Here is a 26,659-nt window from a genome sequence, read left to right as displayed (position 1 = left end):
TAATGGGAATATACTTCAGAGATATTTTACTCGTAAAAAATTCTAGGGGTGCCAATAATTGTGGCCAATGTGTTTTGGTGAAAAACATTTATTTCATAATGTGATTTCCCCCCACTTTCAATTCTTTTACTTCAATGAAAGGTTAGAATTTTGCAATTTTTTTGAATGAAAGATCAAAAGGATAAACGATGCAGATTTATTTTTTTACAGCCAGTTTTGATCATATTTACCAGGGGTGCCATTAATTGTGGAGGGCACTGTGTATATATATATATATATTTAAAATAATAAGGCTATTCAGAAATCATGAAGGACTGGAACATTGAAGAATGCAGAAATGAGATCTCAGACTGTAGGAATTATAGTAGTGAGATAATTATGTTATTAATTTAGTTATGTGAAGTTTATCCAGTGCTTTCTGTAACATTTCCCATATGTGTTATTTGTAATTCACTACGATCACACTGTTCCCATAACAGCTCAGCAACAGATGCTGATTGTAAAATGATCGTATTCTAATCGCATTAGACATTCATACAAGTGGGCATAATATTCTAACTTTAATTTTATTCTAACTAAATTCACGGACACACTATGGTTCTGGTATATGAATAATAAACAGTTCACAGGTGATATACTGTAAATCACCCACAGTGTCAGAGATCTGGTTAAAGATGAGATGAGTTCAGGCAAGGGTTGCCACGTCCCTGGTTTCCCCGCAGAATTTTGTGAACTGCACACAGCAGAATTGGGCAACTTTTAACTTTTACTTCTGTTGCCGCAGATTATGCAATACTCGTGGTGTGGTTTCTGTTAACCAAGCAGTTTTCACTACTTTCTGCTTTTATTTTTAATTGCATGGATTTTTGATAAAAGCCAGTTCCATTATTACATGAAAGAACCAGATGAACGTCAGTAGAAACTCTTTTGCCGTTTCATATTGCAGATTAAGTCTTAAGGTTTTAACAGTCTGTGTCTTCAACCATCTGTCATTATTCAGTCGGTATGGAGCTCAGGCAACTTCCTCTTCTGCTCTGTGAGTATATATTTTTTTTCTCTGTATGTATTCTTTCTCTGTATGTCAGTGAATTTTACATTACATTATATTTATTATGACAGACACCTTTATCCAACATGAAACTTCACTAAGGCACTAGATTACAAAATTCCTTCCAGAATAAATGGACTGATGTTATTTAGACACAATGCAACCATTTTTTTTTTCATTTTTTTTTTCTCATGTTGAATTTTTTTGCATCTTTTCAGTGTTCAATTTAATTTATTTACTTTCAGTTTGGTCCTGTGGTTGACAGTAATTGCAAATACATTTATCTCGGCATGATGTCAACATTCAGTTGCTTATACATTGGTTAAAACAGTGTATATTTCACTGCACTTTTTTGAGTAGTTTCTTTAAAAGCTTTATTACTTTAAAAGATTTTTCTTTGTAAGAAATAGTGAGCAAATAAATCTATGCTGGCCTAAAACTAAAATGACTGAAATAGTAACACTAAATTAAAAAGCACAGCCTTGTAGTAAAATGCATAAACACATTTTATGAAAAAAAAAAAAAAAAAAAAAACATAGACATAAAACATAACCAAGTAAAACATAACCAAGTTATCAACAGTTTTGCAATTTAGGTTTAATTCATAAAGTGTAAGATAGAGTTATAAGCCGTTTTATTGCATTAAGTTTTTGCATTCGATGTGAATGGGACACAGAGTTCAGTAAATAGGCATTGAGAGTTTATTTTCATTCCTCTGTGATCAGAATGTTGGCTTAAAGTTACTTAAACAGTTTCATCATCTGCACTCATACAGATGAATTTAGCTCTAGACAAGCCTCATTAGAAATAATAACATTTGAGCTTATAATGGTGTTTCACAAGCATAGGCACATAGTAGGCTATACTGTTATAATATGTCTGAAAAAGATCTTTGAGAAAAAAAGTTTTTCTCTTTGTGTTTTTAGTGCTGATTTCAAACATCCACTCTGGACACACTGAAGGTGATTATATTTGATTTATACATTTCATCAACACTAACTGTTTCAAGCCAGCTGAAAAATATTACTGTTACATTTATAGGACTAAATACACCTTATTGCCTATCTAACAACGCTGCCTTTTTTAACATCGTCAGTCTATTATTCACAAATATCGTCTACTGTATATTGCTGGAGTCTTGAGACAGAACAGATGATTTCCGTTTCTGAAGTCATGTGAACTGTTTTTCACAACCACTGTCGATTTTCATGGCCGCCATTCACAGCCTAACAAGGTTGACGTGTCATTAAAAAGCTGTAAGTCATAATGCATGCATCTCTGTAACACTTTTTTTAATATATATATAAAAAATAAAAAAGTTTTAGTCATCATTGGTTTGGTGACAGCAACACCTACTGGTCAGAAACAATAGTATTCTAGTTTATCTAACATCAACATTTTTAACAAAAACTACTGTATAGCAACATGTAGGTATGGAGAACAACACTAAAGTCTAACCTGATTTAGCAAGTATATTTTGCAATCAAGAAACCATATTTATACAAAAAAGCACATTGTTTTCATTGTGAATTGTTATTGGTTTACAGAAAGACCAAAACCCAAAGTGACCATTAAACCTGATCATCATGTATTCAGAGGAGAGACAGTCACTCTCAGATGTGACATATATGATGGAGGAGTCACTAGCTGGCGGTACAACTGGTATAAAGACGGTTCAACCAGAGTTTTCCGTGAACGACAGGAACACACATTCAGTTCTGTTACTGAGTCTGACTCAGGTAAATACTCCTGTTATGGGACAGAGACTGAAGGATCACGCAGATCAAACATCAGTGATGAAGTTACACTGACAGTATCAGGTGAGTTTGATCATCTCTTCATAAACACACACAAGTTTAACATGTTATTAATGAGTGATGTCTCTATTTCAGTTCCCAGAGCAGTTTTAAGTGTTTCTCCTCAGAAGTGGTTGACTGAAGGAGATCCAGTGACTCTGATCTGTGAGGTTAACGGCTCCTCTACAGGCTGGATATTTAGCTGGTTCACTGTAACTGTCTCAGGTCAGTTATAATGTGCTTCATCTGATAACATCTAAATTAACTGGGTTTATTCAAGTCAATATGACTTAATTAACCTGACTAAGGATTACATCAATAACATTATTCCCCTCTTGCAATTGGCTAATAGCGCCAGTGTTTACACTTCCCTTGGAAATCAACCTATAAATGATTTATATTTATTTCTGCATATGAGGCTGGGCTCGGAGACAACTGTAACATTTACAAAAGTTATATGGGCTTTTAAAGGTCAGATTAGGTAGAAATACATCTTTAAGATGACATCCTAACATTCTGACTTTATACAGGGAGCAGGAATGATTATGAGCTCCTCTCAGACAGCAGCAGAGGAGCTGGAGGAAAATACACTGTCAGTTCTGCTGATCTAAATCACACAGGAGTTTATGTGTGCAGAGCAGAGAGAGATAAAACTGCCGTTTACACAACATACAGCAACTCACAACCACTGTGGGTCACTGGTGAGTATTTTTCAATTTTGAAAAATAGAGTTTTGAAGCTCAAATTTAACACTTCCAAATTATAGCTGTAATTGTCTTGTCAGGCGTTTCTCCTCCAGTGTCTCTGATCATCAGTCCCAGCAGAACTCAACACTTCACATCTGTCTCTCTCTCTCTGAGCTGTGAGGACCAGAGTAACTCTGATGGATGGACAGTGAGAAGATACACAGACAGCGGGCGGCTGGAAGATTGTTCATCATCAATGTGGGGATCACAAACAGGATCTACATGTATAATCAGATCCACTGTCCCATCAGACACTGGAGTTTACTGGTGTCAGTCTGAATCTGGAGAGAACTATCATCCTGTTAATATCACTGTACACAGTGAGTCTTTATTTACGTATTTATTAATTTCACTGGTATGTTACAAACAATGCATACGCAGATTGGTGCAGGAAGCATTAGATCAGGGATCTTCAACCTTTTTGAAGTTTTGTCTAAAATAACTACCGGTATATGTAAAAATAACTGTGTGTGTGTATTGACGTAATTTATTATGATTACACTGTAAATCTGTTGTATTATACATTATAAAACACTGTATAAATGTTATTATACAGTCAATATTAGGGCTTGATACTTTTTAGGCACTGACCAAATTGCCTCAATGCCATCGAGTATCAAAAAATGTCTTGTCATTTGGTACCAAATTACAATACCTAAGAGGTAAGTCAGTGCAGCATAAGCATGCAGCATTGATTGCCTGTGGCCAGAACCATTGTGAGGCATCAATAAAAAAACACTATTTTATGGCGGTTACGCTCAGAGACGTGGCTCACACATGAGACTGTAGTGTGTAACACCATGTCCTAACTACACGCGATGCGACGCCACGAGATGCGATAAAAGGTATCTTTTCATTTGAATAGTTTTTGTCCTAACCAGCCGCGACAGCGACACGCGACGAATCTATTTTAGAAACGGTTTCTATTTTTTGCGACATCGCGGCTGGAACAACAAACAAAAAGTATGGCAATGATAATTTCAGGTAGCCAACTGTTTATGTGCTTTATTTAATGTTAAAATCAAGCAGTGTGACTTTGAATATCATTTAGTGCTCCCAGCTTTGTAGCTGTAACAACAGCAATGGATAATTCTCCACAGATCTTGAAATTAAACAAATGGAAACAGGGACGTTCAAACTGTGAACAAACAAGTGTATTTTCTGACAAAGATTGTTTTACTAACTCAGCCTATGTATTTTTAATATAGTTTAAATGGTGTAATATTTGTGAATTTGATTATGTAGCCTACTTATCTATTTTCTTGCCAGTGCCGTCAAGAGCACTCTGGGCCCTATCTTGCACCCACCGCAATTGACTTTGTACACTGACGCATGTATCATTCCTATTTTGCACCCGCGCAAAGAGGACTTTTCCCTCCACAGATGCACGTCGGTTAATTAAGAAATACACTTGCGCTCCCCGGGGCGGTTCAGCGCAAAGAGGAGGCGTGTTCCGGCGCAAATGTTCCCTCATGCTATTTTACAGGTTTAGAAAACAATTCCGCCACTGACCAAAAAAAAAACTGTTTAAAGTCAGTGGCGCGTTGCGCATGTTATTCATATGCTATTTTAAGGGCGCATGCTTGGCCTTAATCAATGTAGCATGTGCACAACGTGCATACACTTTGATTCTCTCATCTACACACAGACGCAGCAGTTATCATTTTTGCAAATCATACATTATTACGATAGATAGATAGATAGATAGATAGATAGATAGATAGATAGATAGATAGATAGATAGATAGATAGATTAGATAGACATTTTATTATAAAAGCATACATCTAGCTTACACATTTACCCAAATTATCATACGCCTGTTTAACCGAAGTTAATTTGGCTGTGTTTCTCCATCCCCAACGTCCCTGACGGGAACGTCGGTCTCCTCGGCTGTGAAGCGCTCCTCGCGTGCGCCTGGCAAATCCGCCATTATAATAGGAATCCGCTTTAGAACAAGCGCGCCTGCTCTTAAAGGGAATGTGAGATGTCGCTTTGATTGGTTTATTTCACGTTACGCCCAAACCACACCTATGAATAATGAAGCTACTTCAGACCAACCCCTTTTAGATTTGCACCAGGCGCAAGAGTCATTTATCCAGCCGGGAAAATAGCAACAGCGCCAAGACCCGCCCACAAAGTTACTTGCGCTTGGCGCTTTGACACTTGCGTTTCAGATCGTTAAAATAGGGCCCTTTGTGTTGTTGTACAATCTGTAAAGACCATTTGTTGTGAAATCAGGATTTGATTGTGCTTTTTCCATGCTTTTCACGGAAAACAGGTTCACACCTATCCTACAGGCCTTTGAATTTCTGAACAGAAGAGATGTTATGTCAGGGATCTTTTTTCAGCATGCACACCAACCATAATGTCTGTGAATGAAACAATACATCGCAAATCAGAGTTTAAGAAGTAAGAAGCACTGATGATAAATGAAACATTGTTGTAAGATAAATAAGTACTTTGAAGTCAGGTTTAAAGTTTTAAGAGAACTTGCATGAGTTGAAGTGAGATGCATGCAGTCCAGTTGCCAAATTGAAAATTAAGTTTGTTTCCAGGTTCACTGGGGCCGTCCCTTTCTGTCTGTGGAGGGGTGTTGTTGTTGTTGTGTGTTTGGTTTGCAAATGCATTACCCTTCCTGGAAGTATCAAACATATATTAAAAGTTAGGCAGGATATGACACCTCTAAAGGTTCATTATTATGTGATCAAAGCTCAAATCTTCAACTGTCTCCATCCTGTCTTTCTGGGAGAAAGGATTTAATTTTCAGGTATGCTCTTTGTTTTATGCTCTTTGAAGTGCATATCACTTTAAGTTTTCTTAAAGTTTTCTCTTCTGCTCAGAAATTCAAGGGCATGTGTGAAGTGAACCAATAGAGACAAAATTAAGCATCAAAAAACAATCCAGCACAATCACTTCCTTATCACACAACAAATGGTGTCATAAGACTGTGCAACACAAACAATCCGGAAGCGGGGGTCAAAGGTGACAACCCCACACCTGTTGGGGTTGGCATACAGTCTGTTAAATTTTCTTCTTGTGTTGTAGTGCTATGAGTATAATTTATTATTATAAAATGCAAAAGATTGTCACAAGGCTGTAGCACAGACTGAAGACAGGCAAAAGAAGAAAGTTAAAACACAACATAAGGGTTCACAAAATAAACACTGGACACTGATCTGAGAAAAAGGAGAAAATTGAGTACACATCCAAACAAGGCTAATTAATTAAACACAGCTGAACCAAACAAACTCATAATGATGGTGACCATGGAAACAAAGGAGGAGTGGGAAAGTGAACAAAGGAAGACAGAAAACTAGGGAATACAAACTAAAAGTCCATGAATACTAAAGCAAACTGAACATAACTGTGACAGATATGTGCATGCTTTTTCATTTTTTAAAGGTCAGATTAAAATGAAACTGTAATGGTGAAATACTGAAAAGTCCCGTAAGAGGAGGCAGTGCCTACACATCGTTGTGATTGGCTGATTTTAAACTGAATTCCATGGTTGTGATGTTCATGACTTTGTTTACAGCAGATTGAGTATATGGTAATAACAATTGTGTATTAATATTAATAGCTAAACATTAGTTGTAGCAAATCAAATGTACACTTCATTCTGTATAATTGTAGTTATTATTTCTGAATCAACAAAAAAAGTTTAAAACTTATAAACTTGGTTTGACTTTGATGAGGATTGGTTTTAATAAATATCGGCCCCTTTCAACAAAATGTTATGCGACAGTAACGGTTGCTTGTTGATGGTGATCAAGTAAATGCTACACCATCAGTGGTTAATAATCAGTACACAGTGTTCTGTCAGTGAGCTGTCCTTCCTCTTCCTTAGCAGCTCCTCACGCACTTTCATCTCAACTTTCATCTTGAGTGCTTATATAGGGTTTAATTTTAACCAGGAACTCCCCAATAACCACCTCTTCCGCTATAAGAAAACCACAAGACCAATAGGGCATGTGTCACCGCTTCACACTGCGTTGGAGGCGTGATGTCTGAAAGCAGATGAGTACATGACGAACACACCAAACATGATGCTTCTCTCGGTATAGATGACCCCAGATTATGATATATTGATGAATCCTTCACATTTTACTAAGTACATATTGTCACAGTTGCTAGTGTAAACATCCACAGTAACCACTATCACTAGATTAGATCTTATGAATAAAGTGAGAGGTACTTGAGGTTATAAATGATGTTAGGGAATTTCTATGTGGTGTTTGAGTGGTTTTCAGCGCTTGCTGTGGTGTTCTTGGTTATTTCTAGGGTTTTCTAGGTGGTTGCTAGGCTCTATGATGTTCTGGTCTGTAAATATGACTTTGGTCGCTTGCAATCTTTGGGATATTTTGTGCCTGTTTTATCGTCCATCAGGTGCAGTTTGTAAGTCTAATAGATTAGAACAATATTAGTGCATCTTCCCTTAACAAGCTGGATTATTTGAGATATCATTCATAGCACAAACGACGTGGGTCAAAGTTTAATACTAATATTTTATTGAAATCCCAATACAGTGATGCTTGCCTTATTTATAAGCACTGGCTGTATCCATTTGACAAGACTGGACATTAGCACAGTTATAGGGACAGTATGGTTGTGTATTTGCTGTTTACTCAAGAACAAAACTGCTTCCTGTTTTCATTCAGGTTATTGACCTTTCACACATCCTCTGTGAGAGGCCTAGAAGAGGAGAACCATACAGTTAAAGGGATAGTTCACCCCAAAATTAAAATGATGTCATCATTTACTCACCCTCATGTCATTCCAAACCCGTAAGACTTTCGTTTATCTCTGACAATGCTTATGCTCTGATAATGTTCCCAAACTCGAAGGATTGTTTTTATCCTGCAGGACAATGCTCCAGTCCACACAGCCATGCCAATCAAAGTGTGGATTGAGGACCATCAGATCAAGACCCTGTCATGGCCATCACAACATCCAGACCTGAACCCCTGAAAACCTCTGGAATGATCGAGAGTAAGATGGACGGTCACAAGGCATCAAACAACGCCGAGCTGCTTGAATTTTTTCGCCAGGAGTGGCATAAAATCGCCCAACAGTAATGTGACCGACTGATAGGCGAGCTTGCCAAGACGCACGAAAGCTATTATTGGAAATCAGGGATATTCCTCCAAATATAAATTTCTGAACTCTTAAAGTTAAAACATTAGTAATTTGTTGTTTAAAAATGAACATAAACTTGTTTCCTTTGCATTATTCAGTAGCCTGACGTCGTCATACTCAGAACTTCCCGACCTAAAATGTTTGTGGGCGGGGCTAGGTTCGGCTGGCATCCAGGCTAATTATTCAGGGTCTGAAAACAAAAATCTTTTTTCATTATTTTGACCAGTTGTCATTTTCTGCAAATACAATAAATGACAATATTTTTACTTGAAATTGGAAGAAATGTTGTCAAAAATGTATTTTACACATTATATATTTTAACAGATACGTACAGTATAAATAGTAAATCCAGAGAAACTGCTAATTTTGCAGTGTTTTTTTGTATGTATGTATGTTCGTTCAGTTTAAAGGTACAATATGTACGATTTTTGTAATAAAATATCCAAAAATCGCTTGCACTGTGTGATATATTTCCTGCAGTTTTGTACTTACAATATCCCAAAAGTTCCCAAAGATTTTTAATTTCAGAGAAATTGCAATTGTAAATAATGGCTCGTCCCTGGTCATTGTCGCCTGTCAGTGACGTAATATCCGCGTGTTCCCTGGTTACTGCTTGTTCTGCCATAGTTGGCAACAGACATGGACAACTGTGTTACGTCTAGCGGCACGCTCACGCTTGTTGTTGTTTCGTTCTAACATTATGGACCATGGCAAGCAGACTTTAGGACACAAGAACTAAAACGAGGATCAATATCAGGATTTTAGAGCTCCACGTCCACGACTAACTTTGACTTGACAGAGACGCCGCTCTTGCATACTTTATTAGACAGGTGAGCAAAATGTACATAAACAAATCAATGTTATATAGCTCAACAACATGATGACATGTTAGAATATGATCAGTATGTTGATCTAGCATACTGCTAATCTCATACAGCCAACAAACTAACTCAAATAACATTATAACTTTCAACACACTCTGTTTAGTGTAAAGTGAAACAGTGCTGCGTTACCTCACAAGTTTAATATGTCAAATAAACGGACCTGTGTGAGTGAGTAGTAATTCAGCACTTGCGGGTAGTTCGGTAGAATGAAATGTCTTTATTCCTTTATATCTGTGAGACTCGCGTGTGGCGCTGATATCTGTCTCTCATTAGCAATCGAGCCCTGCTTCATACCACAGTCATGTTAAAAAAACATGAATAGTTTCACTCATCCATAAACATTATTAGATCCATCGGCATGACCTCAAGTTCCATAATTCCGCTTATGCGTCATCAACCTACACCTTTGTTATTGTAAGAGGTTATAAAAATAATAAATAAATAAAAATTACATATTTCATATTGTAGCTTTAACATTTAAAAAATGTTACACACCTAATCAACAGTTTCAGTCATACATACATGGCAACAGCGCCTCCTACAGGCATTCAGCTGCCAGTAGCTGATACTTGTTACAGTAGCAGCTTTCCTAAGACACAATTTACAACCCACTTTCCACTATGTGTACTTTACCCAGTACTCACACTTGCAGTCTGGGTTATTCATACATTGGTAAATTGATATTTGAGCAATATACTAAGCAAGGCCCTGTTCTGACTGTAAGTGCCCCGTTGCAACAAACCCCAGTTACACCTTTCTTACGATGGTCCACTTCAAACATTTTAATATACGTAACTTTGCAACTACATGTCAACTAACTAGTTGTTGACATGTAGTTGCAAAGTTACTTTTAGTTAGTAGAATGTATAAAGTGGGCTATTGAAATAGTGTTAAACAAACCTCTTAAGTTAAGAAAACCAGAAGAACTGACTACAAAAGTTTATTAGGCACATTCATTTGCATAATCAGATCTGGGGCTCCTTTAAACAATTGAATGGTGTTTAACATTAGTATGAATGTACATACATCACAGATTTAGAGGAAATAGAAGTGTAAGGTTTAAGATATATACAGATCTAACAGACACGCATGCATGTGCACACAGGTGCAGGTAGTTTAATTAACAAAATTAATTTTAAAAAGTTTCACAATTTCTGCAACCTAGTTATCAACATTTCAATCTAAATACAGTTTTAAACTGTAAACTTTTAAACCTTTGTGGGTGTTTTTTTTAAATTGATAACAACTGTTGGTTTGCAGTTAGTGATGAACTTATATCTACGTGAAATTATTTTATTTTATTTTTTTTACAGATAATTTTTGAGGTGAATGTTTTTTTTTTTTTTTTTTTTTGACTTTTTGGATGTCATAACTTCCAAGAAGTTCATGCTGTAAGAGGTGTGGTAACAGATTCATATGTGATAGTGATAAACGATAGAAGTGTAAAAATAATAATGCAACAACCATTCAAATATTACGCAATCAGGTTAAGGTAATTAATATATATAATATAAGCATATTAAAAAACTACAAAGACCTATCATTCCTCTTTTTTTGTGGCTATGGCAAAGCAGTTCTATAGAAACCTAAGGAAAAAGAAGTGTGATCATATCATTTTGTGAGTTTTTTTTTTAATGTATAAAAATAATTTCTGGGCCACATCCACCAAAACAGAGTGTTTCAAAGAGAGAGTAAAAACAGGATAGAAAACAACCTATTACTTCTAAATAATGATGTTTTTGATTACAAATATTTCTATAATCTTGCTATAAGTGGGCCTCAGAGAACAGTTAATGACCCCTTTAATACTAATGCTAGAAATGTAAATGTAGACAACAAAGAACAAGAATATAATTTATTAATACAATTTATTTATAGAATGGTTAAGTTATGTGCTTGCAGAAGTGATGTCTTCTCATTCGTGAAGGTTTTAATCTTTTAATTCCAATGATTATCTGGAATACAAATAGCGTACCGCACGATATACGTCACCTTTTCTCATTAATATTCATTAAGCTAGCGACGGTTGCTAGGGGGGTCAAACTCGCGCGTGTCACTCATGCTAGACGCATGTAAACAGTTTACGGACGAGATGTCTACTGAGCTAAACCTGCTAACTCTGTCCGAGAATGATGTCCCCGGTGCCAAATTCACTGATATAGAAGTAGAAGAACATACAAATATTCAATTGAAGAGATGGCTTGAGTGTAGAGGGCTGAAAAAGACGGGAAAAAGAGCCGACCTGATCCAGAGGTAGATTGTTATCGACAGAATTTCTCCCCCAAAAAACATCGCCTTACGCCACTGACAGTGACATTTTGCAGTTTCAACAAGCTATCTTTTACCACCCTATGTCCTGTCTGTCATATATACTATGTCCTCTGGTTGTCTTACGTCTGACAATTGTTGGGGGTCATTTATATTATTATTATTAATGTATTTATTTTTTGTTTAGCGATCGCTAATGCTACTTGGGCAACCAACAACACTTAATTTTTAATTAATATCAAATCTAAATTCTCTCAATTATTTTACCCTCCCCCCTAAGGCTGTTTCCTTACTACAGAAAAAGTAAATCTGTCAGATCTAGGACCTACCTGTATCATGACCAGGCTTGCTAGAAAAAGGCAGAGGCTGAACATGTCTTACATATTTAAATAAGAGTATTTTAAGAAAGTAGGCCTACATATGACTTTTATGATAAATACATGTCATTCAAGGCAGTAGTAGCACCTACAAGTAACTATATATATATATATAGAGAGAGAGAGAGAGAGAGAGAGTTATTCATTCATTCAAAATAATGTTTTAATGCATTGAACTGGTCTTTTGGACGTCCGCACAAGTTGACCCATCGTTCACATTTATCCCTCTGGGTTTTTGGCTTCGGGAAACGAATAAAGAATACATCCTTCATATGTGGACGGTCATAGTGTCTGGAGTCGTTTCTGCAAGTTCCATAGCAGCAGTGTTTACTCGGCATGTTCTTATTTGAGGGATAACCGGCAGAAAACAAGCAGTACTAGCATGAATCATAAGCGAGCGCGCTTCTATGTTGACCCCCTTCCGGTTTACGTTGCTGACGTCACGCGGCCTTGCGGTCTAAAAATAGCACTCGTGCGGCACGCTATTGGAGTTTATATATATATATATACAGTGCCCTCCACAATTAATGGCACCCCTGGTAAATATGAGCAAAACTGGCTGTAAAAAATAAATCTGCATCGTTTATCCTTTTGATCTTTCATTCAAAAAATTTGCAAAATTCTAACCTTTCATTGAAGTAAAAGAATTGAATGTGGGGGGGGAAATCACATTATAAAATAAATGTTTTTCTCCAAAACACCTTGGCCACAATTATTGGCACCCTTTTATTAAATACTTTTTGCAATCTCCTTTTGCCAAGATAACAGCTCTGAGTCTTCTCCTATAATGCCTGATGAGTTTGGAGAACACCTGACAAGAGATCAGAGACCATTCCTCCATACAGAATCTCTCCAGATCCTTCAGATTCCCAGATCCATGTTTGTGCTTCTTCTCTTCAGTTCACTCCACTCATCAGGTCAGGGGACTGGGACGGTCATGGCAGAAGCTTCATTTTGTGCTCCGCAACAAATTTTTGTGTTGATTTTGATGTTTGTTTTGGATCGTTGTCCTGATGGAAGATCCAACCACGGCCCATTATAAGATTTCTAGCAGAAGGCGTCAGGTTTTGATTTTTTATCTGTTGATATTTTATAGAATCCACGATGCCATGTATCTGAACAAGAAGTCCAGGACCTCCAGCAGAAAAATATGCCCACAACATTAAAGATCCAACGGTATATTAAATTGTACACATGGGGTACTTTTTATCCTTGTGTTCACCAAACCCATCTAGTGTGTTTGCTGCCAAAAAGCTCTTTTTTTAGTCTCATCTGACCACAGAACCCTGTGCCGTTTGAAGTTCCAGTCATGTCTGACAATTAAATTTGCTGGAGTTTGTTTCTGGAGGAGCGAGGAGGATTTTTCTTGAAACCCTCCCAAACAACATGTGGGGATGTAGGTTTTTTTTTTTTTGGGCTTTCTGACCCCAAGACTCAACTAATCTCTGCAATTCTCCATCTGTGATCCTTGAAGAGTCTTTGGCCACTCAAACTTTCATCCTCGCCGTGCATTAAGACAATATAGACACATGTCCTCTTCCTGGCAGATTTGTAACATCTTTAGTTGATTGGAACTTCTTAATTATTGCCCTGATGGTCAAAATGGGGATTTTCAATTCTTTAGCTATTGTCTTACAGCCACTTTCTATTTTGTGATGGTCAACAATCTTTTGCTACGCATCAGAACTATATTCTGTGGTTTTACTCATTGTGATGGATGATTAAGGGGATTTGGCCTTTGTGTTTCCTCATATTTAAACTCCTGTGAAACACGAAGTCATAGCTGGACAATTTCATGTTCCTAGTCACCCTGGTGTACTAAAAAAGGTAAATATTAATGGGAATATACTTCAGAGATATTTTACTCGTAAAAAATTCTAGGGGTGCCAATAATTGTGGCCAATGTGTTTTGGTGAAAAACATTTATTTCATAATGTGATTTCCCCCCACTTTCAATTCTTTTACTTCAATGAAAGGTTAGAATTTTGCAATTTTTTTGAATGAAAGATCAAAAGGATAAACGATGCAGATTTATTTTTTTACAGCCAGTTTTGATCATATTTACCAGGGGTGCCATTAATTGTGGAGGGCACTGTGTATATATATATATATATTTAAAATAATAAGGCTATTCAGAAATCATGAAGGACTGGAACATTGAAGAATGCAGAAATGAGATCTCAGACTGTAGGAATTATAGTAGTGAGATAATTATGTTATTAATTTAGTTATGTGAAGTTTATCCAGTGCTTTCTGTAACATTTCCCATATGTGTTATTTGTAATTCACTACGATCACACTGTTCCCATAACAGCTCAGCAACAGATGCTGATTGTAAAATGATCGTATTCTAATCGCATTAGACATTCATACAAGTGGGCATAATATTCTAACTTTAATTTTATTCTAACTAAATTCACGGACACACTATGGTTCTGGTATATGAATAATAAACAGTTCACAGGTGATATACTGTAAATCACCCACAGTGTCAGAGATCTGGTTAAAGATGAGATGAGTTCAGGCAAGGGTTGCCACGTCCCTGGTTTCCCCGCAGAATTTTGTGAACTGCACACAGCAGAATTGGGCAACTTTTAACTTTTACTTCTGTTGCCGCAGATTATGCAATACTCGTGGTGTGGTTTCTGTTAACCAAGCAGTTTTCACTACTTTCTGCTTTTATTTTTAATTGCATGGATTTTTGATAAAAGCCAGTTCCATTATTACATGAAAGAACCAGATGAACGTCAGTAGAAACTCTTTTGCCGTTTCATATTGCAGATTAAGTCTTAAGGTTTTAACAGTCTGTGTCTTCAACCATCTGTCATTATTCAGTCGGTATGGAGCTCAGGCAACTTCCTCTTCTGCTCTGTGAGTATATATTTTTTTTCTCTGTATGTATTCTTTCTCTGTATGTCAGTGAATTTTACATTACATTATATTTATTATGACAGACACCTTTATCCAACATGAAACTTCACTAAGGCACTAGATTACAAAATTCCTTCCAGAATAAATGGACTGATGTTATTTAGACACAATGCAACCATTTTTTTTTTCATTTTTTTTTTCTCATGTTGAATTTTTTTGCATCTTTTCAGTGTTCAATTTAATTTATTTACTTTCAGTTTGGTCCTGTGGTTGACAGTAATTGCAAATACATTTATCTCGGCATGATGTCAACATTCAGTTGCTTATACATTGGTTAAAACAGTGTATATTTCACTGCACTTTTTTGAGTAGTTTCTTTAAAAGCTTTATTACTTTAAAAGATTTTTCTTTGTAAGAAATAGTGAGCAAATAAATCTATGCTGGCCTAAAACTAAAATGACTGAAATAGTAACACTAAATTAAAAAGCACAGCCTTGTAGTAAAATGCATAAACACATTTTATGAAAAAAAAAAAAAAAAAAAAAACATAGACATAAAACATAACCAAGTAAAACATAACCAAGTTATCAACAGTTTTGCAATTTAGGTTTAATTCATAAAGTGTAAGATAGAGTTATAAGCCGTTTTATTGCATTAAGTTTTTGCATTCGATGTGAATGGGACACAGAGTTCAGTAAATAGGCATTGAGAGTTTATTTTCATTCCTCTGTGATCAGAATGTTGGCTTAAAGTTACTTAAACAGTTTCATCATCTGCACTCATACAGATGAATTTAGCTCTAGACAAGCCTCATTAGAAATAATAACATTTGAGCTTATAATGGTGTTTCACAAGCATAGGCACATAGTAGGCTATACTGTTATAATATGTCTGAAAAAGATCTTTGAGAAAAAAAGTTTTTCTCTTTGTGTTTTTAGTGCTGATTTCAAACATCCACTCTGGACACACTGAAGGTGATTATATTTGATTTATACATTTCATCAACACTAACTGTTTCAAGCCAGCTGAAAAATATTACTGTTACATTTATAGGACTAAATACACCTTATTGCCTATCTAACAACGCTGCCTTTTTTAACATCGTCAGTCTATTATTCACAAATATCGTCTACTGTATATTGCTGGAGTCTTGAGACAGAACAGATGATTTCCGTTTCTGAAGTCATGTGAACTGTTTTTCACAACCACTGTCGATTTTCATGGCCGCCATTCACAGCCTAACAAGGTTGACGTGTCATTAAAAAGCTGTAAGTCATAATGCATGCATCTCTGTAACACTTTTTTTAATATATATATAAAAAATAAAAAAGTTTTAGTCATCATTGGTTTGGTGACAGCAACACCTACTGGTCAGAAACAATAGTATTCTAGTTTATCTAACATCAACATTTTTAACAAAAACTACTGTATAGCAACATGTAGGTATGGAGAACAACACTAAAGTCTAACCTGATTTAGCAAGTATATTTTGCAATCAAGAAACCATATTTATACAAAAAAGCACATTGTTTTCATTGTGAATTGTTATTGGTTTACAGAAAGACCAAAACCCAAAGTGACCATTAAACCTGATCATCATGTATTCAGAGGAGAGACAGTCACTCTCAGATGTGACATATATGATGGAGGAGTCACTAGCTGGCGGTACAACTGGTATAAAGACGGTTCAACCAGAGTTTTCCGTGAACGACAGGAACACACATTCAGTTCTGTTACTGAGTCTGACTCAGGTAAATACTCCTGTTATGGGACAGAGACTGAAGGATCACGCAGATCAAACATCAGTGATGAAGTTACACTGACAGTATCAGGTGAGTTTGATCATCTCTTCATAAACACACACAAGTTTAACATGTTATTAATGAGTGATGTCTCTATTTCAGTTCCCAGAGCAGTTTTAAGTGTTTCTCCTCAGAAGTGGTTGACTGAAGGAGATCCAGTGACTCTGATCTGTGAGGTTAACGGCTCCTCTACAGGCTGGATATTTAGCTGGTTCACTGTAACTGTCTCAGGTCAGTTATAATGTGCTTCATCTGATAACATCTAAATTAACTGGGTTTATTCAAGTCAATATGACTTAATTAACCTGACTAAGGATTACATCAATAACATTATTCCCCTCTTGCAATTGGCTAATAGCGCCAGTGTTTACACTTCCCTTGGAAATCAACCTATAAATGATTTATATTTATTTCTGCATATGAGGCTGGGCTCGGAGACAACTGTAACATTTACAAAAGTTATATGGGCTTTTAAAGGTCAGATTAGGTAGAAATACATCTTTAAGATGACATCCTAACATTCTGACTTTATACAGGGAGCAGGAATGATTATGAGCTCCTCTCAGACAGCAGCAGAGGAGCTGGAGGAAAATACACTGTCAGTTCTGCTGATCTAAATCACACAGGAGTTTATGTGTGCAGAGCAGAGAGAGATAAAACTGCCGTTTACACAACATACAGCAACTCACAACCACTGTGGGTCACTGGTGAGTATTTTTCAATTTTGAAAAATAGAGTTTTGAAGCTCAAATTTAACACTTCCAAATTATAGCTGTAATTGTCTTGTCAGGCGTTTCTCCTCCAGTGTCTCTGATCATCAGTCCCAGCAGAACTCAACACTTCACATCTGTCTCTCTCTCTCTGAGCTGTGAGGACCAGAGTAACTCTGATGGATGGACAGTGAGAAGATACACAGACAGCGGGCGGCTGGAAGATTGTTCATCATCAATGTGGGGATCACAAACAGGATCTACATGTATAATCAGATCCACTGTCCCATCAGACACTGGAGTTTACTGGTGTCAGTCTGAATCTGGAGAGAACTATCATCCTGTTAATATCACTGTACACAGTGAGTCTTTATTTACGTATTTATTAATTTCACTGGTATGTTACAAACAATGCATACGCAGATTGGTGCAGGAAGCATTAGATCAGGGATCTTCAACCTTTTTGAAGTTTTGTCTAAAATAACTACCGGTATATGTAAAAATAACTGTGTGTGTGTATTGACGTAATTTATTATGATTACACTGTAAATCTGTTGTATTATACATTATAAAACACTGTATAAATGTTATTATACAGTCAATATTAGGGCTTGATACTTTTTAGGCACTGACCAAATTGCCTCAATGCCATCGAGTATCAAAAAATGTCTTGTCATTTGGTACCAAATTACAATACCTAAGAGGTAAGTCAGTGCAGCATAAGCATGCAGCATTGATTGCCTGTGGCCAGAACCATTGTGAGGCATCAATAAAAAAACACTATTTTATGGCGGTTACGCTCAGAGACGTGGCTCACACATGAGACTGTAGTGTGTAACACCATGTCCTAACTACACGCGATGCGACGCCACGAGATGCGATAAAAGGTATCTTTTCATTTGAATAGTTTTTGTCCTAACCAGCCGCGACAGCGACACGCGACGAATCTATTTTAGAAACGGTTTCTATTTTTTGCGACATCGCGGCTGGAACAACAAACAAAAAGTATGGCAATGATAATTTCAGGTAGCCAACTGTTTATGTGCTTTATTTAATGTTAAAATCAAGCAGTGTGACTTTGAATATCATTTAGTGCTCCCAGCTTTGTAGCTGTAACAACAGCAATGGATAATTCTCCACAGATCTTGAAATTAAACAAATGGAAACAGGGACGTTCAAACTGTGAACAAACAAGTGTATTTTCTGACAAAGATTGTTTTACTAACTCAGCCTATGTATTTTTAATATAGTTTAAATGGTGTAATATTTGTGAATTTGATTATGTAGCCTACTTATCTATTTTCTTGCCAGTGCCGTCAAGAGCACTCTGGGCCCTATCTTGCACCCACCGCAATTGACTTTGTACACTGACGCATGTATCATTCCTATTTTGCACCCGCGCAAAGAGGACTTTTCCCTCCACAGATGCACGTCGGTTAATTAAGAAATACACTTGCGCTCCCCGGGGCGGTTCAGCGCAAAGAGGAGGCGTGTTCCGGCGCAAATGTTCCCTCATGCTATTTTACAGGTTTAGAAAACAATTCCGCCACTGACCAAAAAAAAAACTGTTTAAAGTCAGTGGCGCGTTGCGCATGTTATTCATATGCTATTTTAAGGGCGCATGCTTGGCCTTAATCAATGTAGCATGTGCACAACGTGCATACACTTTGATTCTCTCATCTACACACAGACGCAGCAGTTATCATTTTTGCAAATCATACATTATTACGATAGATAGATAGATAGATAGATAGATAGATAGATAGATAGATAGATAGATAGATAGATAGATTAGATAGACATTTTATTATAAAAGCATACATCTAGCTTACACATTTACCCAAATTATCATACGCCTGTTTAACCGAAGTTAATTTGGCTGTGTTTCTCCATCCCCAACGTCCCTGACGGGAACGTCGGTCTCCTCGGCTGTGAAGCGCTCCTCGCGTGCGCCTGGCAAATCCGCCATTATAATAGGAATCCGCTTTAGAACAAGCGCGCCTGCTCTTAAAGGGAATGTGAGATGTCGCTTTGATTGGTTTATTTCACGTTACGCCCAAACCACACCTATGAATAATGAAGCTACTTCAGACCAACCCCTTTTAGATTTGCACCAGGCGCAAGAGTCATTTATCCAGCCGGGAAAATAGCAACAGCGCCAAGACCCGCCCACAAAGTTACTTGCGCTTGGCGCTTTGACACTTGCGTTTCAGATCGTTAAAATAGGGCCCTTTGTGTTGTTGTACAATCTGTAAAGACCATTTGTTGTGAAATCAGGATTTGATTGTGCTTTTTCCATGCTTTTCACGGAAAACAGGTTCACACCTATCCTACAGGCCTTTGAATTTCTGAACAGAAGAGATGTTATGTCAGGGATCTTTTTTCAGCATGCACACCAACCATAATGTCTGTGAATGAAACAATACATCGCAAATCAGAGTTTAAGAAGTAAGAAGCACTGATGATAAATGAAACATTGTTGTAAGATAAATAAGTACTTTGAAGTCAGGTTTAAAGTTTTAAGAGAACTTGCATGAGTTGAAGTGAGATGCATGCAGTCCAGTTGCCAAATTGAAAATTAAGTTTGTTTCCAGGTTCACTGGGGCCGTCCCTTTCTGTCTGTGGAGGGGTGTTGTTGTTGTTGTGTGTTTGGTTTGCAAATGCATTACCCTTCCTGGAAGTATCAAACATATATTAAAAGTTAGGCAGGATATGACACCTCTAAAGGTTCATTATTATGTGATCAAAGCTCAAATCTTCAACTGTCTCCATCCTGTCTTTCTGGGAGAAAGGATTTAATTTTCAGGTATGCTCTTTGTTTTATGCTCTTTGAAGTGCATATCACTTTAAGTTTTCTTAAAGTTTTCTCTTCTGCTCAGAAATTCAAGGGCATGTGTGAAGTGAACCAATAGAGACAAAATTAAGCATCAAAAAACAATCCAGCACAATCACTTCCTTATCACACAACAAATGGTGTCATAAGACTGTGCAACACAAACAATCCGGAAGCGGGGGTCAAAGGTGACAACCCCACACCTGTTGGGGTTGGCATACAGTCTGTTAAATTTTCTTCTTGTGTTGTAGTGCTATGAGTATAATTTATTATTATAAAATGCAAAAGATTGTCACAAGGCTGTAGCACAGACTGAAGACAGGCAAAAGAAGAAAGTTAAAACACAACATAAGGGTTCACAAAATAAACACTGGACACTGATCTGAGAAAAAGGAGAAAATTGAGTACACATCCAAACAAGGCTAATTAATTAAACACAGCTGAACCAAACAAACTCATAATGATGGTGACCATGGAAACAAAGGAGGAGTGGGAAAGTGAACAAAGGAAGACAGAAAACTAGGGAATACAAACTAAAAGTCCATGAATACTAAAGCAAACTGAACATAACTGTGACAGATATGTGCATGCTTTTTCATTTTTTAAAGGTCAGATTAAAATGAAACTGTAATGGTGAAATACTGAAAAGTCCCGTAAGAGGAGGCAGTGCCTACACATCGTTGTGATTGGCTGATTTTAAACTGAATTCCATGGTTGTGATGTTCATGACTTTGTTTACAGCAGATTGAGTATATGGTAATAACAATTGTGTATTAATATTAATAGCTAAACATTAGTTGTAGCAAATCAAATGTACACTTCATTCTGTATAATTGTAGTTATTATTTCTGAATCAACAAAAAAAGTTTAAAACTTATAAACTTGGTTTGACTTTGATGAGGATTGGTTTTAATAAATATCGGCCCCTTTCAACAAAATGTTATGCGACAGTAACGGTTGCTTGTTGATGGTGATCAAGTAAATGCTACACCATCAGTGGTTAATAATCAGTACACAGTGTTCTGTCAGTGAGCTGTCCTTCCTCTTCCTTAGCAGCTCCTCACGCACTTTCATCTCAACTTTCATCTTGAGTGCTTATATAGGGTTTAATTTTAACCAGGAACTCCCCAATAACCACCTCTTCCGCTATAAGAAAACCACAAGACCAATAGGGCATGTGTCACCGCTTCACACTGCGTTGGAGGCGTGATGTCTGAAAGCAGATGAGTACATGACGAACACACCAAACATGATGCTTCTCTCGGTATAGATGACCCCAGATTATGATATATTGATGAATCCTTCACATTTTACTAAGTACATATTGTCACAGTTGCTAGTGTAAACATCCACAGTAACCACTATCACTAGATTAGATCTTATGAATAAAGTGAGAGGTACTTGAGGTTATAAATGATGTTAGGGAATTTCTATGTGGTGTTTGAGTGGTTTTCAGCGCTTGCTGTGGTGTTCTTGGTTATTTCTAGGGTTTTCTAGGTGGTTGCTAGGCTCTATGATGTTCTGGTCTGTAAATATGACTTTGGTCGCTTGCAATCTTTGGGATATTTTGTGCCTGTTTTATCGTCCATCAGGTGCAGTTTGTAAGTCTAATAGATTAGAACAATATTAGTGCATCTTCCCTTAACAAGCTGGATTATTTGAGATATCATTCATAGCACAAACGACGTGGGTCAAAGTTTAATACTAATATTTTATTGAAATCCCAATACAGTGATGCTTGCCTTATTTATAAGCACTGGCTGTATCCATTTGACAAGACTGGACATTAGCACAGTTATAGGGACAGTATGGTTGTGTATTTGCTGTTTACTCAAGAACAAAACTGCTTCCTGTTTTCATTCAGGTTATTGACCTTTCACACATCCTCTGTGAGAGGCCTAGAAGAGGAGAACCATACAGTTAAAGGGATAGTTCACCCCAAAATTAAAATGATGTCATCATTTACTCACCCTCATGTCATTCCAAACCCGTAAGACTTTCGTTTATCTCTGACAATGCTTATGCTCTGATAATGTTCCCAAACTCGAAGGATTGTTTTTATCCTGCAGGACAATGCTCCAGTCCACACAGCCATGCCAATCAAAGTGTGGATTGAGGACCATCAGATCAAGACCCTGTCATGGCCATCACAACATCCAGACCTGAACCCCTGAAAACCTCTGGAATGATCGAGAGTAAGATGGACGGTCACAAGGCATCAAACAACGCCGAGCTGCTTGAATTTTTTCGCCAGGAGTGGCATAAAATCGCCCAACAGTAATGTGACCGACTGATAGGCGAGCTTGCCAAGACGCACGAAAGCTATTATTGGAAATCAGGGATATTCCTCCAAATATAAATTTCTGAACTCTTAAAGTTAAAACATTAGTAATTTGTTGTTTAAAAATGAACATAAACTTGTTTCCTTTGCATTATTCAGTAGCCTGACGTCGTCATACTCAGAACTTCCCGACCTAAAATGTTTGTGGGCGGGGCTAAGTTCGGCTGGCATCCAGGCTAATTATTCAGGGTCTGAAAACAAAAATCTTTTTTCATTATTTTGACCAGTTGTCATTTTCTGCAAATACAATAAATGACAATATTTTTACTTGAAATTGGAAGAAATGTTGTCAAAAATGTATTTTACACATTATATATTTTAACAGATACGTACAGTATAAATAGTAAATCCAGAGAAACTGCTAATTTTGCAGTGTTTTTTTGTATGTATGTATGTTCGTTCAGTTTAAAGGTACAATATGTACGATTTTTGTAATAAAATATCCAAAAATCGCTTGCACTGTGTGATATATTTCCTGCAGTTTTGTACTTACAATATCCCAAAAGTTCCCAAAGATTTTTAATTTCAGAGAAATTGCAATTGTAAATAATGGCTCGTCCCTGGTCATTGTCGCCTGTCAGTGACGTAATATCCGCGTGTTCCCTGGTTACCGCTTGTTCTGCCATAGTTGGCAACAGACATGGACAACTGTGTTACGTCTAGCGGCACGCTCACGCTTGTTGTTGTTTCGTTCTAACATTATGGACCATGGCAAGCAGACTTTAGGACACAAGAACTAAAACGAGGATCAATATCAGGATTTTAGAGCTCCACGTCCACGACTAACTTTGACTTGACAGAGACGCCGCTCTTGCATACTTTATTAGACAGGTGAGCAAAATGTACATAAACAAATCAATGTTATATAGCTCAACAACATGATGACATGTTAGAATATGATCAGTATGTTGATCTAGCATACTGCTAATCTCATACAGCCAACAAACTAACACAAATAACATTATAATTTTCAACACACTCTGTTTAGTGTAAAGTGAAACAGTGCTGCGTTACCTCACAAGTTTAATATGTCAAATAAACGGACCTGTGTGAGTGAGTAGTAATTCAGCACTTGCGGGTAGTTGGGTAGAATGAAATGTCTTTATTCCTTTATATCTGTGAGACTCGCGTGTGGCGCTGATATCTGTCTCTCATTAGCAATCGAGCCCTGCTTCATACCACAGTCATGTTAAAAAAACATGAATAGTTTCACTCATCCATAAACATTATTAGATCCATCGGCATGACCTCAAGTTCCATAATTCATCAACCTACACCTTTGTTATTGTAAGAGGTTATAAAAATAATAAATAAATAAAAATTACATATTTCATATTGTAGCTTTAACATTTAAAAAATGTTACACACCTAATCAACAGTTTCAGTCATACATACATGGCAACAGCGCCTCCTACAGGCATTCAGCTGCCAGTAGCTGATACTTGTTACAGTAGCAGCTTTCCTAAGACACAATTTACAACCCACTTTCCACTATGTGTACTTTACCCAGTACTCACACTTGCAGTCTGGGTTATTCATACATTGGTAAATTGATATTTGAGCAATATACTAAGCAAGGCCCTGTTCTGACTGTAAGTGCCCCGTTGCAACAAACCCCAGTTACACCTTTCTTACGATGGTCCACTTCAAACATTTTAATATACTTAACTTTGCAACTACATGTCAACTAACTAGTTGTTGACATGTAGTTGCAAAGTTACTTTTAGTTAGTAGAATGTATAAAGTGGGCTATTGAAATAGTGTTAAACAAACCTCTTAAGTTAAGAAAACCAGAAGAACTGACTACAAAAGTTTATCAGGCACATTCATTTGCATAATCAGATCTGGGGCTCCTTTAAACAATTGAATGGTGTTTAACATTAGTATGAATGTACATTCATCACAGATTTAGAGGAAATAGAAGTGTAAGGTTTAAGATATATACAGATCTAACAGACACGCATGCATGTGCACACAGGTAGTTTAATTAACAAAATAAATTTTCAAAAGTTTGCCATTTAAAAAGCTCACAATTTCTGCAACCTATATCAACATTTCAATCTAAATACAGTTTTAAACTGTAAACTTTTAAACCTTTGTGGGTGTTTTTTTTTAATTGATAACAAATGTTGGTTTGCAGTTATAAGATGAACTTATATCTACGTGAAATTATTTTATTTTATTTTCTTTACAGATAATTTTTGAGGTGTTTTGTTTTTTGACTTTTTGACTTTTTGGATGTCATAACTTCCAAGAAGTTCATGCTGTAAGAGGTGTGGTAACAGATTCAAATGTGATAGTGATAAACGATAGAAGTGTAAAAATAATAATGCAACAACCATTCAAATATTACGCAATCAGGTTAAGGTAATTAATATATATAATATAAGCATATTAAAAAAACTACAAAGACCTATCATTCCTCTTTTTTTGTGGCTATGGCAAAGCAGTTCTATAGAAACCTAAGGAAAAAGAAGTGTGATCATATCATTTTGTGAGTTTTTTTTTTTAATGTATAAAAATAATTTCTGGGCCACATCCACCAAAACAGAGTGTTTTAAAGAGAGAGTAAAACAGGATAGAAAACAACCTATTACTTCTAAATAATGATGTTTTTGATTACAAATATTTCTATAATCTTGCTATAAGTGGGCCTCAGAGAACAGTTAATGACCCCTTTAATACTAATGCTAGAAATGTAAATGTAGACAACAAAGAACAAGAATATAATTTATTAATACAATTTATTTATAGAATGGTTAAGTTATGTGCTTGCAGAAGTGATGTCTTCTCATTCGTGAAGGTTTTAATCTTTTAATTCCAATGATTATCTGGAATACAAATAGGAGTTTATATACAGTATATATATATATACAGTGCCCTCCACAATTAATGGCACCCCTGGTAAATATGAGCAAAACTGGCTGTACAAAATAAATCTGCATCGTTTATCCTTTTGATCTTTCATTCAAAAAATTTGCAAAATTCTAACCTTTCATTGAAGTAAAAGAATTGAATGTGGGGGGGAAATCACATTATGAAATAAATGTTTTTCTCCAAAACACGTTGGCCACAATTATTGGCACCCTTTTATTAAATACTTTTTGCAGCCTCCTTTTGCCAAGATAACAGCTCTGAGTCTTCTCCTATAATGCCTGATGAGTTTGGAGAACACCTGACAAGAGATCAGAGACCATTCCTCCATACAGAATCTCTCCAGATCCTTCAGATTCCCAGATCCATGTTTGTGCTTCTTCTCTTCAGTTCACTCCACTCATCAGGTCAGGGGACTGGGACGGTCATGGCAGAAGCTTCATTTTGTGCTCCGCAACAAATTTTTGTGTTGATTTTGATGTTTGTTTTGGATCGTTGTCCGGATGGAAGATCCAACCACGGCCCATTATAAGATTTCTAGCAGAAGGCATCATGTTTAGATTTTTTATCTGTTGATATTTTATAGAATCCACGATGCCATGTATCTGAACAAGAAGTCCAGGACCTCCAGCAGAAAAATATGCCCACAACATTAAAGATCCAACGGTATATTAAATTGTACACATGGGGTACTTTTTATCCTTGTGTGCACCAAACCCATCTAGTGTGTTTGCTGCCAAAAAGCTATTTTTTTTTAGTCTCATCTGACCACAGAACCCTGTGCCGTTTGAAGTTCCAGTCATGTCTGACAATTAAATTTGCTGGAGTTTGTTTCTGGAGGAGCGAGGAGGATTTTTCTTGAAACCCTCACAAACAACATGTGGGGATGTAGATTTGTTTTTTGTTTGTTTTTTTGGCTTTCTGACCCCAAGACTCAACTAATCTCTGCAATTCTCCATCTGTGATCCTTGA

At 36.7% G+C, this 26,659-nt stretch overlaps 2 protein-coding genes across 7 annotated transcripts; both read left to right on the top strand.

Moving 5' to 3' along the window:
• Positions 1-826: 826 nt before the first annotated feature.
• LOC311293131 (cell adhesion molecule CEACAM5-like) lies at positions 827-9,179 on the top strand. Of its 4 annotated transcripts, XR_014627891.1 has the most exons (8): positions 832-1,036; positions 1,975-2,010; positions 2,596-2,868; positions 2,941-3,069; positions 3,375-3,545; positions 3,629-3,910; positions 8,250-8,375; positions 8,455-9,171. XR_014627891.1 is itself a non-coding variant. In XM_084413177.1 (7 exons), the coding sequence occupies exons 1-7, from the start codon at positions 1,006-1,008 to the stop codon at positions 8,255-8,257; spliced, it is 930 nt and encodes a 309-aa protein (XP_084269303.1). In that variant the 5' UTR covers positions 832-1,005; the 3' UTR covers positions 8,258-9,179. The 4 variants fall into 4 exon arrangements, 2 of the variants coding, with proteins under 2 accessions (XP_084269302.1, XP_084269303.1); XR_014627892.1 differs by having other exon boundaries at positions 827-1,036; positions 3,629-8,375; positions 8,455-9,123; XM_084413177.1 differs by having other exon boundaries at positions 8,250-9,179.
• Positions 9,180-14,865: 5,686 nt separating this feature from the next.
• Positions 14,866-23,267, top strand: LOC311293152 (cell adhesion molecule CEACAM5-like). 3 transcript variants are annotated; one of them, XR_014627895.1, is made up of 8 exons: positions 14,866-15,127; positions 16,066-16,101; positions 16,687-16,959; positions 17,032-17,160; positions 17,466-17,636; positions 17,720-18,001; positions 22,337-22,462; positions 22,542-23,267. XR_014627895.1 is itself a non-coding variant. In XM_084413203.1 (7 exons), exons 1-7 carry the CDS (start codon positions 15,097-15,099, stop codon positions 22,342-22,344), a joined length of 930 nt encoding a protein of 309 aa, XP_084269329.1. In that variant the 5' UTR covers positions 14,955-15,096; the 3' UTR covers positions 22,345-23,252. The 3 variants fall into 3 exon arrangements, 2 of the variants coding, with proteins under 2 accessions (XP_084269328.1, XP_084269329.1); XM_084413203.1 differs by having other exon boundaries at positions 14,955-15,127; positions 22,337-23,252; XM_084413202.1 differs by lacking the exons at positions 22,337-22,462; positions 22,542-23,267 and having other exon boundaries at positions 14,919-15,127; positions 17,720-22,326.
• The last annotated feature ends 3,392 nt before the right edge of the window (positions 23,268-26,659 follow it).

Source organism: Rutilus rutilus (assembly GCF_951802725.1).
Source record: "Rutilus rutilus genome assembly, chromosome: 1".
Taxonomy (NCBI): domain Eukaryota; kingdom Metazoa; phylum Chordata; class Actinopteri; order Cypriniformes; family Leuciscidae; genus Rutilus; species Rutilus rutilus.
This window is presented reverse-complemented; position numbering and strand designations above follow the sequence as displayed.